The sequence below is a fragment of the Bison bison genome, unplaced genomic scaffold (assembly GCF_000754665.1).
Source record: "Bison bison bison isolate TAMUID 2011002044 unplaced genomic scaffold, Bison_UMD1.0 scf7180017864216, whole genome shotgun sequence".
NCBI lineage: Eukaryota > Metazoa > Chordata > Mammalia > Artiodactyla > Bovidae > Bison > Bison bison.
The window spans coordinates 417,882-436,862 of record NW_011494788.1 but is presented as its reverse complement, the minus strand read 5'-3'; the positions used below and the strand labels follow the sequence as shown (position 1 = coordinate 436,862).

The 18,981-nt window shown below is 37.1% G+C and overlaps 1 protein-coding gene across 1 annotated transcript in view; it reads right to left on the bottom strand.

The window, feature by feature from the left end:
• THSD7A (thrombospondin, type I, domain containing 7A) overlaps positions 1-18,981 on the bottom strand; it is a 487,905-nt gene that overhangs the window by 204,813 nt on the left and 264,111 nt on the right. Inside the window, exons 4-5 of the mRNA XM_010845433.1 lie at positions 15,970-16,218; positions 12,959-13,137 (exon numbers count right to left, since the gene is read on the bottom strand). Coding sequence (XP_010843735.1) covers positions 12,959-13,137; positions 15,970-16,218 — 428 coding nt within the window. The remainder of the gene's footprint in view (positions 1-12,958; positions 13,138-15,969; positions 16,219-18,981) is intronic.

Genomic DNA, 18,981 nt, shown 5'->3' with positions numbered 1-18,981 from the left:
TATACCTGTGGCGGATTCATTTCGATATTTGGCAAAACCAATACAATATTGTAAAGTTTAAAAATAAAATAAAATTTAAAAAAAATAGTAAAAAAAAAAAAAAGAAACTCATAGAGCTTAAGGTCAGGGGCCTTCACATACACGAGACCCTTCTGAAAGCGTGATAGAGAGCTTATGTATTTGCAATTTTTGCTTTTTTAAAAATGCATAAATTATGTACATTTTGGGCCTCAAAAAAAAAATAGATTCTCTATTCCAGTCTCTCTGAAGGCTTTGGAAAGGGCCTTTGAAAAGGACCATCATGAGATATATGGTAAAATCATTCCCTGATTATAATCATCATGGTGCTTATCAAAAAGAGATTTCTGCATCCATTTCAGACCTACAGAATCATAATCCCAGTGGATAATACCCAGGGATTTTTTTGCATTTTCTTAAAGCATACAGGTGATTCTTAAGTCACATTTTGAAAACATGTGATTTCCAGAAAAATAATATACTCAATGGATAAAGGTAAAGGTTCTTTGTTAAACATGGACCACGTTTATATAGTGTATTTTCATATTTTAACTAAAGAGCACCAAACTGGCTCTCCAATGTGTAGAAGCCTCTCCATGGCAGCCTTTTGAAGGGGCAACTCTGAACCTCCAGTAAACAGGCCTTAAATACAAGGCTACTGCTGCTGCTGCTGCTAAGTCGCTTCAGTCGTGTCCGACTCTGTGCAGCCCCATAGATGGCAGCCCACCAGGCTCCACAATCCCTAGGATTCTCCAGGAAAGAACACTGGAGTGGTCGTGAAGAGTCGGACACGACTGAGCGACTTCACTTTCACTTTTCACAAGGCCACTTGTAGCCTTAAATACTGATGGCAGCGATCAAGTCTGCTTTTTAAAACATTTTATCTTCAACATCTAAATCAATGGTGCAATGTAAACAGTTGCTCAATAAGTATGTATTCAGTGAGTGAAGAAATACCAAGTGAGGTACCCAAATTGTAGCACTTCATTAATCAGACTGTGATTGATGTTCAGAAAAGTAACACTTGGGAGAACAGACACAGAATGAGTTTAACAATAACCCTCTGACACAAGCTTCTCTGGTGGTTCAGATGCTAAAGAGTCTGCCTGCAATGCAGGAGACCCAGTTTGATCCTTGGGTTGGGAAGATCCCCTGGAGAAGGAAATGTTAACCCACTCCAGTATTCTTGCTTGGAAAAATCCCACGGACAGAGAAGTCTGGTGGGCTACAGTCCCTGGGGTCACAGAGTCAGACACAACTTGAGCAACTAATACAACACTCCTCTGAGTATTGTGACATGAAACATGTGACATTAGCATCTTTTCTGACATGAAAAGATGCTCAGTATCATTTATTGTTAAAGAACTGCAAATCAAAAGTATAATGAGATACCACCTCACACTGGTTGTAAAGGCCATCATCAAAAAGTCTACAAATAAATGTTGGAGAGGGTGTAGAGAAAAGGGAACCATCCTACATTGTTGATGTGAATGTAAATTAGTGCAGCCACTATAGAGAACAGTGTGGAGGTTCCTTAAAAAACTAAAATAGAATTACCATGTGATCCAGCAATCCCACACTTGGGCATATGTCCTGATAAAACTCTAATTTTAAAAGATGCATGCACCCCAATATTCACACCAACACTATTTACAATAGCCAAGACATGGAAGCAATCTAAATATCCATCAACAGAGGAAAGGATAAAGAAGATGTGGTATATACACATAGAATGGAATATTACTGAGCCATAAAAAGACAAGGGAAAAAAATATCATTTGAAGCAATATGGAAGTAAGTCAGACAGAGAAAGACACATATCATGTGATATTATTTATATGTGAAATCTAAAAACATACGATACAACTGAACTTATTTACCAAAGAAAAACGAACTCACAAATGTAGAAAACAAATCTATGATTACAAAATTGGAAGAGGGGAAGGGGTAAATTAGGAGTTTGAGATTAACAGATACAAACTACTATATATAACTTGCAAACAAAGTGACTGACAACTGATTAATCTTCAAAATATACAAACAGCTCAAATGAAACATGTATATTACCATATGTGAAATAGATCACCAGTCCAAGTGTGATTCATGAAACAGAGGACTCAAAGCCAGTGTACTGGGACAACCCAGAGGGATGGGTTGGGGAGCGAGGTGGGAGGGGGGTTTGGGATGGGGGACACATGTACACCCATGGATGATTCATGTCAATGTATGGCAAAAACCACCACAATATTGTAAAGTAATTAGGCTCTAATTAAAATGAATAAATTAATTTTTAAAAAAGCAAAAAACAAAACAAACAACCCAATCAAAAAATGGGCAGGAAACCTAAATAGACATTTCTCCATAAAAGACATAGAAATGGCCAACACATAAAAAGATGCTCAACATCATTAATTGTTAGAGAAATGCAAATCAAAACTACAATAAGGTATCACCTCACACCAGTCAGAATGGCCGTCATCAAAAAATATATAAACAATAAGTGCTGAAGAGGCTGTAGAGAAAAGGGAACCCTCCTACATTGTTGGTGGGAATGTAACATTGGTACAGCCACTATGGAGAACAGTATAGAGGTTTCTTAAAGAACTAAATATATAACTACTATATGATCCAGCAATCCTACTCCTGGTCATGCATCTGAAGAAAACCATAATTCAAAAAAATACATGCACCCCAAAGTTCATAGCAGTACTATTTACAAGAGCCAAGACATGGAAGCAACCTAAATGTCCATCGACAGAGGAGTGGATAAAGAAGATTCCATAATACAATGGAATATTACTCAGCCATAAAAAAACAAAATAATGCCACCTGCAGCCACATGGATGGATTTAGAGATTGTCATATTGAGTAAAGTGAGTCAGAGAAAGACAAATACCATACTGTATCACTTATATATGAAACCTTAAAAAAATGATACAAATGAATTTATTTACAAAACAGAAACAGTCACAATACAGAAAACAAATTTATGGCTACCAGGGGGAAAAACGGAGGATAAACTGGGAGATTAGGATTAACAAATACACACTACTGTATATAAAATAGATAACTAATAAGCACCTAGTATATAGCACAGGGAACTCTATTCAATATTCTGCAATGGTCTGTATGAGGAAAAAGAAAAGTGAAAGTGAAAGTCCCTCAGTCATGTCCGACTCTTTGTGACCCCATGGACTATACAATCCATGGAATTCTCTACGCCAGAATACTGGAGTGGGTAGTCATTCCCTTCTCCAGGGGATCTTTCCAACCCAGGGATCAAACCCAGGTCTCTCACATTGCAGGTAGATTCTTTACCAGCTGAGCCACAAGGGAAGCCCAAGAATGCTGGAGAAGGTAGCCTATCCCTTCTCCAGCTGATCTTCCCGACCTAGGAATTGAACTGGGATCTCCTGCATTACAGGTGGATTCTTTACCAACTGAGCTATCAGGGAAGCCTGTATGAGGAAAAAATCTAAAAAAGTGTGGACATATGTATATGTGTAACTGATCCAGTTTACACATGAAACTAACATAACATTGTAAATCAACTATATTCCAATACAAATTTAAAAATAGGTAACAACAAATCCTACTGTATATTACAGGGAACTATATTCCATATCTCATAATAAGCTATAATAGAAAAGAATACGAAAAACTGAATCACCTTGTTGCACACCTGAAACTAACCCAACATTATAAATCAAGTCTACTTTAATGAAAAGAAAATAATATTAAACAATTGATGCCAACTGTTCCTTCCCCACATTAAACATTTAGTCATCACAGAAACCAAATAATTAACATAGTGTCTTAATGTTGTTAGTGATTAAGTTATGTCTGACTCTTTTGCGACCCTTAATAAACACAATCAACACCTTATTTTCATATCATCATCATCATTATGGTATTAGCTTCCTATTAGCATGAGTGTTTGGGTCTTAAGTATAGGTATTTAAGTATTTCATTGGACTTTATAAGTTGGGAAAGTTTCAATGTGTCTAGCACATTAATATCTTTTTGTGTCATAACATTATTATCCAGAATGTTTTATCCTTATTAGCTCAATATAACTCACATATTTAACAGTGCACCATCTATGACTTTGTCAAAGACACAAACATACATAATGAATTTTGTTACCTTTTCTGGGTAATAATTCCTTTGTCATGATTACTTTTGTCTAGGTAATCAAGCCCAGAGAAGGCAATGGCACCCCACTCCAGTACTCTTGCCTGGAAAATCCATGGACGGAGGAGCCTGGAAGGCTGCAGTCCATGGGGTCAGACACTGAGTGACTTCACTTTCACTTTTCACTTTCATGCATTGGAGAAGGAAATGGCAACCCGCTCCAGTGTTCTTGCCTGGAGAATCCCAGAGGCGGGGGAGCCTGGTGGGCTGCCGTCTATAGGGTCGCACATAGTTGGACACGACTGAAGTGACTTAGCAGCAGGTAATCAAGCCAGTGTCACTCACCTTTACCATTAAGAAACTAGGAAAAAAAGTGAGAATGATACAAAGAGAGATAGGTTTGAGATACTCACGAATATTCAGATGTTTCCTTCAGTTTTAAAAATTTGTTATAATTTTCATGCTTTTGAACAATATCAAGTTAGCAGTATAATTTGTATTGAGTTTTATGTTTGTGAAGCTTATCCTTTACTCTAAAAATTCTGGAGAAAATTCTGGGAATTTTGATTACCCAACAAAATGTTCTATCAAATGTCATTTAAACAATCCAGCCATTCAATCTTCTGGATAGTGTTAACATTGCACATACGTATGTATAATTTAAATCTCATGTTATTTCCTGATAAAATAAAAATTTCATCGGCACTTTTTATAGAAAGATGGCATTATTGCCTGGGAAGTATAATGTATGAATCTGTGTGTTTATACACTTTTCACCAGTGGTACCTGCCTGGACTGAGTAATCCACAGTCTTAAGTTTGATCACAGTAAAACACATACAATACATTTGACTGGCATCATAATAATGAAAACAAAATGATTTTCTAGAATAACCTTTGACTCTGACAAAGGTTATAACTTTGAATATATTATTTTGATTTCTTGTAGCTGTTGAGAACGTCACTGTTAATTTGTTAATTATTTTGTAATTAATTTTTTCCTTCTCTCTATTCCTTTTAATATGTCTTTGGAGTTCATTAGCTGAAAACTCACTATATTGTATATAATTTATACAAATATTCTTATCTTGCTAGCAAACTTTCTTGATTCTGTACGTTCTTGTCTTTCATCAATTCTAAATAATTCTCTCATCTTTTCTCTTGATTCTCTTACTCTGAATCTTCTTGTTTAATTCTGTATGACTGTTATCCTTTTTTTAATTTTCAATTTCTATTTTCAATGTTGCATTTTGGATAATCTGCTTACATTTGTCTTTAATGTACTGATAATCATTTATCTCAATATGTGTAATCTATCCATTTGTTTATTTCCAGTTAAAGTACTTTTTAGTCCTAGAACTTCTGTTTCTTTTCTTTTAAAAAATCTGGTCTTTTTAATTGTGCCTCATTATATTTAATGTTCTAGTTTTCCTTTACATCTTAAATAAGTTTTAATATATGTATTTTATAGTCTGTATCTGCTTTTTAAAATATTTCCAAACTTGCAAGTCAATTTTACTGTTTGTTAGGCATTTTAAATCCTGTTTACAATGAATTATTTTTCCTCATGTACCTCACAATTTTGAGTGGCATCATTTATCCAGGAAAATCCTGCAGCTTAGGTTAAAATGTCTCTCTCTTTAGACTTTTTACTTTTGCTATGTCAGGCACTTTGGTGATACAATTGTCTGATGCCATTTCTTACTTTAATTTTCAGCTTTGTGGTCTCAGGATTTATGGAAGTACCATAAATTTGAGACTTAAACTCATATGAGTACAGGCCACAGCTGGAATGTTTAGGAAGGTTTGTTTTTGCCCTGATTCAAGGCTAAAGCTGATCTACTTCTTTTTTATCTCCGGCTATAAGTATGTTGAATTTTTCTGCTCACTCATGGATCCTATAACCCTTTGAGTTTGATGAAGTAATGCAGTATTTCTGCTTATGCTCTCTTTCTCTGAGCACAAGTTAATGTCATGCCCCTTACTGGTTCCACTCTCCCAAGTCCCCATAATGCAAACCCATCTCCCATACCATCCCCTCCCAAGGGCAATCACAGAAGGTATGCACTCAGCTTTCATTATTGGGAAATCATTTAGTTTATCAAGACCTCGGTTCTGCTCTTAAAAGTATTTTAAAAACTATTGCATCCTGAATGTCCAAGTATTTTTTAAAGTATGTTTTTCAGGCCTTCCCTGGTGGTCCAGTGGTTAAGAATCCTCTGCTTGCCAATGCAGATGACACGGGTTTGATCCCTGCTCTGGGAAGATCCCACATGCCACATGGCAACTAGGCCTGTGCACCAAAACTGCTAAGCTAGCACTTTAGAGCCAGTGAGCCACAATTCCTGAGTCTACATGTTGCAATTACTGAAGCCTGCATGCCTGAAGCCTGTGCTCTGCAACAAGAGAAGCCACTGCAATGAGAAGACTGCTTACTGGATACTAGAGAAAGCCCACATACAGCAATGAAGACCCAGCACAGAGAAAAATCAATCAATCAATAAATCTTTAAAAAAAATATGATTTTCAGCTACTCTACCATATTGCTTAAACACAGCATAAATGTCATTAAATATTTTTAGGTAAATAAGCAATGCGCATCAGGATATAAGGCCAAACAGAAATGAAAACCATATTTCCTGATTATCTGTCTGGGATTCTCATGAAGGTAGCCTTAGTATGAATATTCAAAAGATTTTTAAGCTATCTATATAATTAGAAAAGAGAAAAAAAAAGACAAATAAAAACAGTCTTTTAAATGAGGGGCCCACCTACACAAAATGCATAAATTTTTATTCTCATCACTTGATCTAACAACTACATCATGTTTCCTGTATTTAGAGTCGGAGGTGTGAATAGTAATTCTTCAGGGGTGAAGGATGATGTGTGTGACTAGAGTTCCCACCTGAAAGAGACAATGTTTAATTGCAACTGAAGCATTAAAGAGACAATTTTCAGACAAATTTTAAAAATTGCACCACTTTAACAAAGGGGAGAGTAAACATGTCAAACAACAAATGTTTATTAAACATCGACTAAGTCAAAGGTATTATAAGCATTGTTTTCATGATCGGATGACTTCCTAGCTGTTTCCTTATATTTTTATTTGATTACCTTTTTGGTTGAATTTCCCTGACACATCATTAGTAAGCTCTTCCTATACTAAAAATTCTAAGTTACTCCCAGTGTAGACCACTGACCAGCTTAATCTAATTCCCAGCATGTAAGTTTTGATTAACTTCCATCCCAGTGGCTGAAACCTCTTGCATCTCACTTTCCGTTTTGTAATCTACTGATCACAAAGAAATTTCTGTAGGGGAGTAGGGAAACATCCCTTCTCTTTCACAAAATATCCAGAGGACCAATTTCTGAGGAAGGCCTGATTCCTGCAGGGATTTCTTATGTTTTAATTATTCTATATCGCAGTGCTTTTTACATCCCACTGTATCAGTGTAGGTAGGGTATGTTTCTCAGACACAACAATTATGTGACTTCCTTCCTTCTTCATTTACTATATGAAGATTAGTAGAGCACAAAGTGGTATGTTTAAAAAAAAAAGATAAATTATGAAAACTGTTCACACGTTCATGGATTTACTACAACAACAGTGTTCATAACCAAACTTTACACGTTTATATAATTATGATATCTGAGACATTATAAAGTTAGTAAATTCAAAAATCCTTTTATGTTTTCTACAATACTTATATCTATATGATGATGTTATAGAAAGCCAAGAGACAAAAAATCATTTCTATTTCATGTGTGTTTAGTCACTCAGTCATGTCCAACTCTTTGGGACCCCACAAACTGTAGCCCACCAGGCTCCTCTGTCCATGGGGATTCTCCAGGCAAGAATACTGGAGTGGGTTGCCATGCCCTTCTCTGGGGGATCGTCCCAACCCAGGGATCAAACCCCGGTCTCCTGCATTGCAGGTGGATTCTTCACCACTTGAGCCACCAGGGAAGCCCAAGAATACTAGAGTGTATAGCCTATCCCTTCTCCAGGGGATCTTCCTGACTAAGGAATCGAACCAGGGTCTCCTGAGTTGCAGGCTGATTCTTTACCATCTGAGCTACCAGGGAAGCCCCAGCTTTAAGTCTATTTCAAGGACAACAGAAAGTAAAACTAAACTACTATCTTTCCTAAACCTATAATTCTAAACCTTTTAGAGGGTTTAAGAATTATATCAGGGAAGGTACAGAGACTCTTGACACACATTTATGATTGAAATGTTATGTAAAACAGCCTCATCCACCTGTTATTTCCAAAGTGATGAACAGGGAAGGTGCAGCACTAGGCTTCAATGTACTCTGATATTTAGTTTCTGAAATAACAGGGAAAGAGCAGCATATATATAAGCATAGTCATTCCCCCCCCCCAAAACAGTGTTGACTGAAGCAGGGTAGTCTGTGGCAACTACAGTAAGAAGACTACAATTATAAATAATTTGTACTTCATAGGGATGGTGACTATTTTATTCACATTTTTGGGGGCAAAATATGTGAAAACATGAGCTCTTTATTCATCCTTCTGTCTACCCATTCATAGTACAATCATCCTGCCCTCAATCCATCTTTCCATTGATCCTCCAAACTTTTCTGCTGGTTTGTCTCATTCAGTGTCATCATACAGGCTTATTATCCAGACTGTCTTTCTTAATAACCACAAATCTCACAGACCTTATGCAGATATAAGTGTGGATTATTTGGTATGTTTTGCATAAAAGCATGTTCTAAAATTTTTTATGATATAAATCACAGTAAGCTTTATGGTGCTTTATAACTAATAGCTTTGGCTTCCCTCATTTGAAAACATGTTCATTCTGTATCAACTGGAAGGATGTCTTGAGTTATTATAGCTAGAAGCTACTTTCATTTCTCTATGAACTCTTATAAGAGTCAATTCATATTATGCATCTAATGATCAGTAACACTTCCATCAGCTTTCTAGGAGTTACACTGATAACCTTCTCATGGGCAAGGCCTCTTCCTGTCATATTTTGAGGATAGATTTCCCATGCCAGGACAAGTTGGACATTTTTCAAGACTACTGGAATTCTGAACAGCCAACTCATAGAAACTGTCAAAGATTTTACTACTGACTCTTCTCAGCAGAGAACCTGTCAAGTCTTTCTTCTAAATAAGTGATAATGGAAATTTTGATCACCTCAATGTTCTTTTAGAACTGAGAGAGTTCCATGAATAAAATGTGGACATTCTCCAGTATCAAGTAGACATATTTTTCCTATTGTCTGTAGATGCCATTACCAACTTAATAACTATCCTGATAATTCAACTCGTACCAAGTTTTGAATATCATACTTTATACTTTGTGCGTACTTTAATAATAAATATTTCAACTTCCTGAAAATTAAATATATTAGCTCCAAGGGAAAGAATTATGGCCTTGTGTGGTATGACTCAGTTAATAGCAGAAAATACATCAATGAATAAAGTAATTTAAAGTGATCTGGCTTTTGCGCTATGGTGGTCATTATCAATCTTCTATGTAACATGATATACCGAGATAACAAAGGAAGTTGATGTCATATAACTTGTTTTCAGTATTTCTGTATAAAGAAATTTCACACTGAGGCTAAAGTATTTCGAGTTAAAGTATTTTTAATAGTTTGGTTATATGTGAGAAGACATTTATAGAACACAGAGAGAGAATCTACAAAAACACCAGTGCAATCCTTGTTCTTCAAATTAAGTGCAATATGAATTGCTTTTAGGATAGGCTTTTCATGGTTAAACAGTCAGGATTTCTTGAGATCAGTACCTTCTTGTTAGGACTGAATAAACAAGTAATTCTGAGAGGTTTCCGTGTTTTAATAAAGTAAGCTTTCATTCTTTCGTATTTATTGAAAAAGATAAGACTGTGAACAATCTTCACAGCCCACAGTCTAATTGTTCTCCATTGACGCATATCTATAGTATTCACATGTGTTACCCTTGGAATGCTGGTATATCTAACAAGTTTCCTACTGGGGAAAATTGAGTACTACTAGGGACTGCAAGGGGATCCAACCAGTCCATTCTGAAGGAGATCAGCCCTGGGATTTCTTTGGAAGGAATGATGCTAAAGCTGAAACTCCAGTACTTTGGCCACCTCATGCGAAGAGTTGACTCATTGGAAAAGACTCTGATGCTGGGAGGGATTGCGGGCAAGAGGAGAAGGGGCCGAAAGAGGATGAGATGGCTGGATGGCATCACTGACTCAATGGACGTGAGTCTGAGTGAACTCCGGGAGTTGGTGATGGACAGGGAGGCCTGGTGTGCTGCGATTCATGGGGTCGCAAAGAGCTGGACATGACTGAGCGACTGAACTGATCTGATCTGAGGGAGAACTCACATTGGAGACAACAATGGCACCCCACTCCAGTACTCTTGCCTGGAAAATTCCATGGACGGAGGAGCCTGGTGGGCTGCAGTCCATGGGGTCACTAAGAGTCAGACATGACTGAGCAAGTTCACTTTCACTTTTCACTTTCATGCATTGGAGAAGGAAATGGCAACCCACTCCAGTGTTCTTGCCTGAAGAATCCCAGGGACAGGGGAGCCTGGTGGGCTGCCGTCTCTGGGGTCGCACAGAGTCGGACACGACTGAAGCGACTTAGCAGCAGCAGCAGTAGGGTCAACTCACATAGTCTAAGTTCTGAGGAAAAATAACTGCAACTTTTAGTAAGAACAACTGTTTTTGCAAAGACTATAAGAGGCTTATTAATATTATTGATATTTGACATGAAAGGACACAGATTCTTAAGTTATTTATGTTATATACTTACAAGATTGAATATTAATTTTAGGTGAATTGACTACTTCCATATCTATGAATCTCTGTTTTGGTGTTTGCATTAGTCCAACAGATACATCTTAATAATAATATTCTTTGTGTCTTATCTTTTTTTCCTGTGACTTTTATTTTTATTGCTCTGCAGTGCCTTGACAGCAGTAGTCAGGGAACTCTGCGACAAAATAATTTTTAAAAGTGTCCAATTACAATTCAAAATTCTGAAGGATCTTTTGAAAGTAATAACCTACAGGATATAATTGACATTCAGAAACTAAAATCTGATCTACTTCTAGCAATGAAATTATACTACTCTGAAAGGACTGCCATAATAAATTCACCAAAGGGCATTAAAAATGCAGCCATTAAAGTGACTAAGAAAATATTAATGTACTAACATTACATGTTTTATGCTACTTCCTTAAAATCGCAAGACATATTAGTAGTAAAAGGTATCCCTAGGCTAGATTACTAAATGAGTTAACATGCTGTGTAAAGCCAGTGGATACAAAACAATTAAATTCTGCAAGCTGCAAATGCAAAACTTTAGTCCTTATTTCCCAAGAATTACTAACCACTCCTTTTTGGGAGGCAAAGAGCTCTCTCTCCTTTTGTTTTATGAAATGTCTTTTTCTCTTGCTTCTTTCCTTGTTTTTCTGATTCTTCTTGGTCATATTCCTTCTCTGAATATTTTTTTATTCCGTTCTTTTTTTTTTTTACCTTTAATACATGCTGTTCCTTCTGCTTAGAATAAACTCCCTCTTGCATGCCTGACCTGCTTAACTATATGGAGTATATGCATCATAACTCAGCTCAAATTCCACATTGTTTATGAAGGTTCCTCTATTTTCTCACTACAGCTATTCTAAAACTCAATTATAGTGGCTCAGATGGTAAAGAACCTGCCTGCAATGCAGGAGACTTGGGTTTGAACCCTGGGTGGGGAAGATTCCCTGGAGAAGGAACTGGCAACCCACTCCAGTATTCTTGCCTGGAAAATCCCATGAGCAGAGGGGCCTGGCAGGCTACAGTTCATGGGGTTGCAAAGAGTCAGACACAACCGAGCGACTAACACTTTCACTTTCATACTGCATTATGACTATTGGTCTGTGTGCCCTCATGATGACCATGAGCATTTTCCTGACATGAAATTTGTATTGATATTTCTGTCCTCATCACCATAGACAATTTTTGGAACTCTTCTGGCAACTAATCAATATGTGCTGAATGTATTAGTTGTACAAGTCCTGCAGTCCCTCAGGTAGTAAAATGTTAAGAGGCTCTTAAGAGGCTCAGTTCAATGATGATCAGAATTTTAGAGTAATATTAATATTTAACAATATGTACTTTTAGTCTTGGCCATCTTGGACTCACTTATTCTTTTGTACACTTATCACATTTGGTCCCCAAACTGAGATTTAGACCAAAAAAATTCTAAGATATGTCTACCAAATCAAAGCATTTAATCAAAGGTTTTTTTTTTTTTTTTTTTAAGTTATGTCTTTGGGTTAAAGGTCTTTTCCTGTAGTTTTATTCTATTTCTTTTAAATTCAAAGTGAATTTTCTCTGAATACCATAATTAATTTATTTTTTCAACATCATTATAAAACAGCAAAACAAAGTTTCTTTTTTAACATACAGGTTTTACTTATTCTTATACAAAGAAAAGAAATTTGGGCTTTGGAACACATATTTGCATCCTATATGTATCCTTATAAAACACATGTTTATTCTATTTTGATAATTGATAACTCTTTCTAAATTCTGACTCAGAATCTGAAGTCAAAATTTAAAGAGAGGCTTGTCAACAAACCAGAATGAACTAAAGATGGAACTTTATTAATTATTTTTACAACCATCATTTAGACTACCATTCACCATAGTTAATATCTGCCATAATGTGAACTAATATATGGCTCTTCATGCCCCAAATGACTGCACGTATACCCCTGCAGGATGCTCCCATGCCTGCTCTCCATAGGTGAGTACTTGAGAAGGAAACTAGATTTACCTTCTTTGTCCTTGTGCGTGTTCAACGAGAGGAGGTTCTCGTTGGCCTGCACGCAGTACGCCTCTCGGGTCTGGACCCCTCCTCCGCAGAGGGCCGTCTGGTTGCCTCGCCTCTTGTCCTGTTGACTGAGCAGAGGGTCCACCCGACACTCAGTCCACTCTGTGGTCCTCCAGCTGTATCTAGATAAAGAAAATGCCGGCAGTGGCCATGTGTTAGTGAATAAAACTTTTCTCCAATCCTATTTGTTTTTTCCCCTCAAGAAAATTAATCTGAACAATTCCTTCCCCTTGAATCAATCTTAGACCACACCTCTGGCACAGGTTCAGTTTCAATCCCTTCTTCTACATCCTTACCCTGCTCCGTTTAAAGAGGGGTTAAATTTAAGATGATCCAGTTTTAATTGCACCTACTAGAAGTTACTTATAAATATTTTATGCAAAGAGAGCATAATGCTGAATATATGACATTTTATGTTTAATTAAGCTGAACTCAGGCTTGCCCTTTTTTCATGTTTATAAACAAAGGAAGATTGAATCTGAGAATGGAGAACATTCTATATGACAATGAACCCAAACATTTGTTTTGTCTTTAATAAAATGTATGAAAATTCCTTCTTCGTACTGGTCAAAATTGTTAATTGTGTGTTAGTAACAAAAATATAACATAATTCAGAGTTTTCTCTTTATTGCTGAGAATAAGAGTGGTTGTTTTTTTTTTTTCTCCTGTAACATTTGAGCATCCCTGATGAGTACTGATGAATGATGAAAAGAGCTGACATTTCTAATCAGTGGAACATAGGAAAGATGATCTATGCTTCTAAATTAAAGCTCCAATCAAGATTATGATGTGAAAAAAATGTCGGGGGATTGTCAGCCTAACACATGCTTTAAGGAGATAGCCAGGGTCTTGATGTCACTGAAGATAGACAGTGATGGCATTTCTCCACCTCAAGGAAAATGGATATTCTAAAAGCACAAAGAAAATGGCTCTTGGAGTACTTTATGTCACTTTACCAAGATGCTTCCTTAGTAATCAGATTAACAGCCAACACAGGTACAAATGGATGTGCTAATGCTCATCTCAATTAGACAAAAAGGTTAAATGGGCTCTTGGATGTCTGATCAAGATGCTTTGCTTTGTCAGTAGTAAGGTTTCATGTCGGTAAAGGTGAACTTCATGCCCATTTTTCAATTTTTGTAAGTGGTAATTTTAACAGAGGTACAGGTCTGGGGCATCAAGGAACAATGCTCTTGACATATATTTATAAAGGAGGTGCAGTATTCAGGTCAATTATAAAATCATTGATAATTGATGCCTTGGGAGGAGGGATGGGGCGGCGTGACAGAAAAGAAAACTAAACAAGCTATTCATTAGGGGAGTTAAAATGAAATTTTTATTTTATTTTTTTTATAGAGCAGCATCCCAACATAGGTCATCCTAAGGAGTCCTGTGGGAGAAATAAATTTTTTAGTAATGTAAAGTGATTACACATTCTTAAAAAAAGATGCTACCATCCACAAAGGGTTAGAAGACAGAGATTTAGAATAGGGATTTATTTTAATTAATAGTTAATGATGTTTGAATAACTGAGAGGATAAAGACATCCTAGCTTGAGATAAAAAAAAAAAAAATGGAAGAATCTTGCAGGAAACGAAACACTCTGACTAGAGAACCTGGCAACTTCCCTGAAACTGTTATGTCAGGGGAACACACAAGTCAGTGGGGCAGGCAGAGAAGTTAGGAAGGAAACTCTTCAGAGTGTTCAGTTACTGGTTATGTTAGGGGAGAAGGGAGGATTCCATAGTGCTGCATAACTGAAGATCTTGTATGAATCATTACTATGCTTTGTTATTATTATTATTACTGTTAGAAATGGGAGGAACAGCAGCAGCTGGTAATGGTAATTTTCCTCTTCACTGGTTCATCAAGTGCAAGCTGTAAGCCTGTTCTCTAAATGTTTCAAATATTCCAGGGGACCTTTCAATGAAGCTTGTGGGTACCTACTGATAAACTAAGATTCTGTAAGATTTTTCGTAAATACTCTCTACATTCAGACCAACTTGAAACATATTTATCACCAAGTTAACTCACAGAAATGTCTTCGAAATGATTTTTAAGGATAAAAACAATATAGTTACAGTGCCAAATATTTCAAAATCAGTCGTGTTTAATCTGAATTTGATGAACATTTATTGGGCACTTACTATGTGCCTGGTCCTACGACATATACAAGTGATTGAAGAAGAAACAATCTCCACACCCAAGGTTAATAAGCAATCTTGGTCCTGAGAGAGCTTAAAGTCTTATTATTTGATGTAGTATTCTACTCTATTTAATAGGATTTGTTATACACAGTACTGAATTTTAATAGGGCTTGCTCAATAGGCAAAAGGAACCTATATTTTGAAAGATTATTTTACCTTATAGACTAGTTGACCAACTATGGCTAAATTCAACCTGTACTGTTTCTATAAATAAATTTTATGGAGACATATCCACACTTATTTCTTTACATATTGCCTACAGCTCCAACAGCAATGGCACCCCACTCCAGGACTCTTGCCTGGAAAATCCCACGGACGGAGGGCCTGGTGGGCTGTAGTCCATGGGGTTGCTAAGAGTCGGACACGACTGAGTGACTTCACTTTCCAAGAGCAGAGTTGAATCATCATGACAGAGACACATGTGGCTCATAAAGACTAACAAATTTACTATTTTCTCCACTACAAAAAAAGCTTGTCAGTCCTCATTATAGAAAATATGCAAAGAACTACTGCTAAAAATCCAACTTTTGCGAAGATTGGAAAACATAGCTTGTTACTGACACTTTTATTTAGTAAAACTGGTATTATTTGTTTTTATAGGATAGTGTTTGTAAAGAGATACATTTCTACTTAGAATTTGTAAAAATCAGTATTTCTCAACACACCATCCAGTTGAAATCAAACAGCTAAAGGAATATGCAGTTTGGGCAGACGGGGCAGCAGAGACCACTGTCCTTATTAACTCACGTGGCACAGGGGGCAACTCCATCTCCTTGAGACACACAGGGCTCTTCTTCCTCAAGTTCTGGACACTTCTTCTCGCTGCCAATAGGAAACTGCCTGATGAGCCGAGCTCTCATGCGGGTGCCTTTAGGGGATGCCGGGTCATGGCATGTTTTTGAGCAGGGGCTCCACTCCGACCACTCGGACACCTGGCACTCCTTGGTCATCACGCAGGCCTGGAAGGTCATTGGCAGCTTCTCTTGCTGGCAGAAGCTGCAAAAGAGAATTAATATTCTCATCACAGACTTATAGGCAGGCATGAACTTATAGGCAGGCATGAACTTGTAGGCAGGCATGAACGTTCCAGAGCAAAATCAGCTTGGACATTTTTATTTCTACTTGGAAGTACAATTTCAATTTCACTGAAAACGTACCAACATTTATGACGTGTAAAAGCTGTTAGACTCCAAGCTAACATTTGCATTTCCTCTTAGTTTGTAATAGTTGTTAAACCATTCACAGGAAATAGAAAATAAAAGGATGAAGCAAAATTAGCTGAAACTAAGTTTACCATATTGTTCATTTTACTCACTCCAGATTTGTTTTAACTTAGAAAATGAACTGTTAACATAAGACAATTTTCACTCTGTTTAGTGATTTAAATAAACATGCTTGGATAACTACTACAATATTATTTTGAATAGAAAAAGTAATTTAATTTATGCTTATAATTATTTTTAATATCATTTGAAATTTTAGCTGTCAATTACAATTATAATGTAGGCTTATTCAAATACCTCAACTTTTTCCAGTTCATACTTTAATGCAAGGTCTACATATGAGTATATTAATTAAACACATCCTAAGCATTAGAGGCTTCCCTGGTGGCTCAGACAGTAAAGTGTCTGTCTGCAATGCAGGAGACCTGGGTTTGATCCCTGGGTTGGGAAGATCCCCTGGAGAAGGAAACGGCAGCCCACTCCAGTACCCTTGCCTGGAAAATCCCACGGACGGAGAAGCCTGGTAGGCTGCAGTCCATGGGGTCACAAAGAGTCGGACATGACTGAGCAACTTCACATTCACTTTCTTTAAGCATTAGAAGGGTGACAGAGGATGAGATGGTTGGATGGCATCATCGACTCAATGGACATGAGTTTGAGCAAACTCACAGAGAAGCCTTGTGTTCTGCAGTTCATGGGGTCACAAAGAGTTCAGACTTGAGTGAGCAATTGAACAACAAACATTAGAAATATAAATTTTTTAGGCTATACTGCTATAGAGATATCCTCTAAATAGATCTAGAATATTTAGTCACCAGTAAAGTATTTATGTTCAAATTCTTATCTAATGTTTCCTCCTTGAATTAGAAGGATGTTGAATTCTTTTTTTTTTTTTTATTTTTTACTGAAGGATAATTGTTTTACAGAATTTTGTTGTTTTCTGTCAAACCTCAACGTGAATCAGTCACAGGTATACATATCTCTCCTCCCTTTTGAACTTCCCTCCCATCTCCCTCTCCATCCCACCCCTCTAGGTTGATACAGAGCCCCTGTTTGAGTTTTCTGAGCCATACAACAAATTCTCGTTGGCTATTTTACATATGGTAAGGTAAGTTTCCATGTTACTCTTTCCATACATCTCACTCTCTCTTCCCCTCTCCCCATGTCCATGAGTCCATTCTCTATGTCTGTTTCTCCATTGCTGCCCCGTAAATAAATTCTTCAGAACCATTTTTATAGATTCCATATATATGCATTAGAATATGATGTTTCTCTTTCTCTTTCTGACTCACTTCACTCTGTATAATATGTTCTGGGTTCATCCACCTTATCAGAACTGACTCAAATGTGTTCCTTTTTATGGCTGAGTAATATTCCATTATGTATATGTACCACAATCTCTTTATCCATTCATCTGTTGATGGACATCTAAGTTGCTTCCATGTTCTGACTATTGTAAATAGTGCTGCAATGAACAATGGGATACATGTATCTTTTTCAACCCTGGTTTCCTCAGGGTATACACCTAGGAGTGGGATTGCTGGGTCATATGGTGGTTTTATTCCTAGTTTTTTCAAGGAATCTCCATACCGTCTTCCATAGTGGCTGTATCAATTTACATTCCCACCAACAGTGTAAGAGTGTTCCCTTATCTCCATACTCTCTCCAGCATTTATTGTTTGTAGACTGTTTGATGAGGCCCCTTCTGACCAGTGTGAGGTGATTAGCTCATTGTAGTTTTGATTTGCATTTCTCTAATAATGAGCAGTGTTGAGCATCTTTTCATGTATTTGTTAGCCATCTGTATGTCTTCTTTGGGGAAATGTCTATTTAGGTCTTTTTCCCACTTTTTGAGCGGGTTGTTTATTTTCCTGGTATTGAGTTGCATGAGCTGCTTGTATATTTTGGAAATTAATCCTTTGTCAGTTGTTTCATTTGCTATTATTTTCTCCCATTCTGAGGGTGGACTTATTATCTTGCTTATAGTTTCCTTTGGTGTGCAAAAGCTTTTAAGTTTAATCAGGTCCCACTTGTTTACTTTTCTTTTTATTTCTATTACTCTAGGAGATGGGTCCGGAGAAGGCAATGGCACTCCACTCCAGTACTCTTGCCTGGAAAATCCCATGGATGGAGGAGCCTGATAGGCTGCAGTCCATGAGGTCGCTAAGAGTCGGGCACGACTGAGCAACTTCACTTTCAATTTTCACTTTCATGCATTGGAGAAGGAAATGGCAACCCACTCCAGTATTCTTGCCTGGAGAATCCCAGGGACGGGGGAGCCTGGTGGGCTGCCATCTATGGGGTCGCATAGAGTCAGACACGACTGAAGCAACTTAGCAGCAGCAGCAGTAGCAGAAGATGGGTCATAGAGGATCTTGCTTTATGTCGAGTGTTATGCTTATGTTTTCCTCTAAGAGTTTTATAGTTTCTGGTCTTACATTTAGGTCTTTAATCCATTTTGAGTTTATCTTTGTGTATGGTGTTAGGAAGTGTTCTAATTTCATTCTTTTACATGTAGCTGTCCAGATTTCCCAGC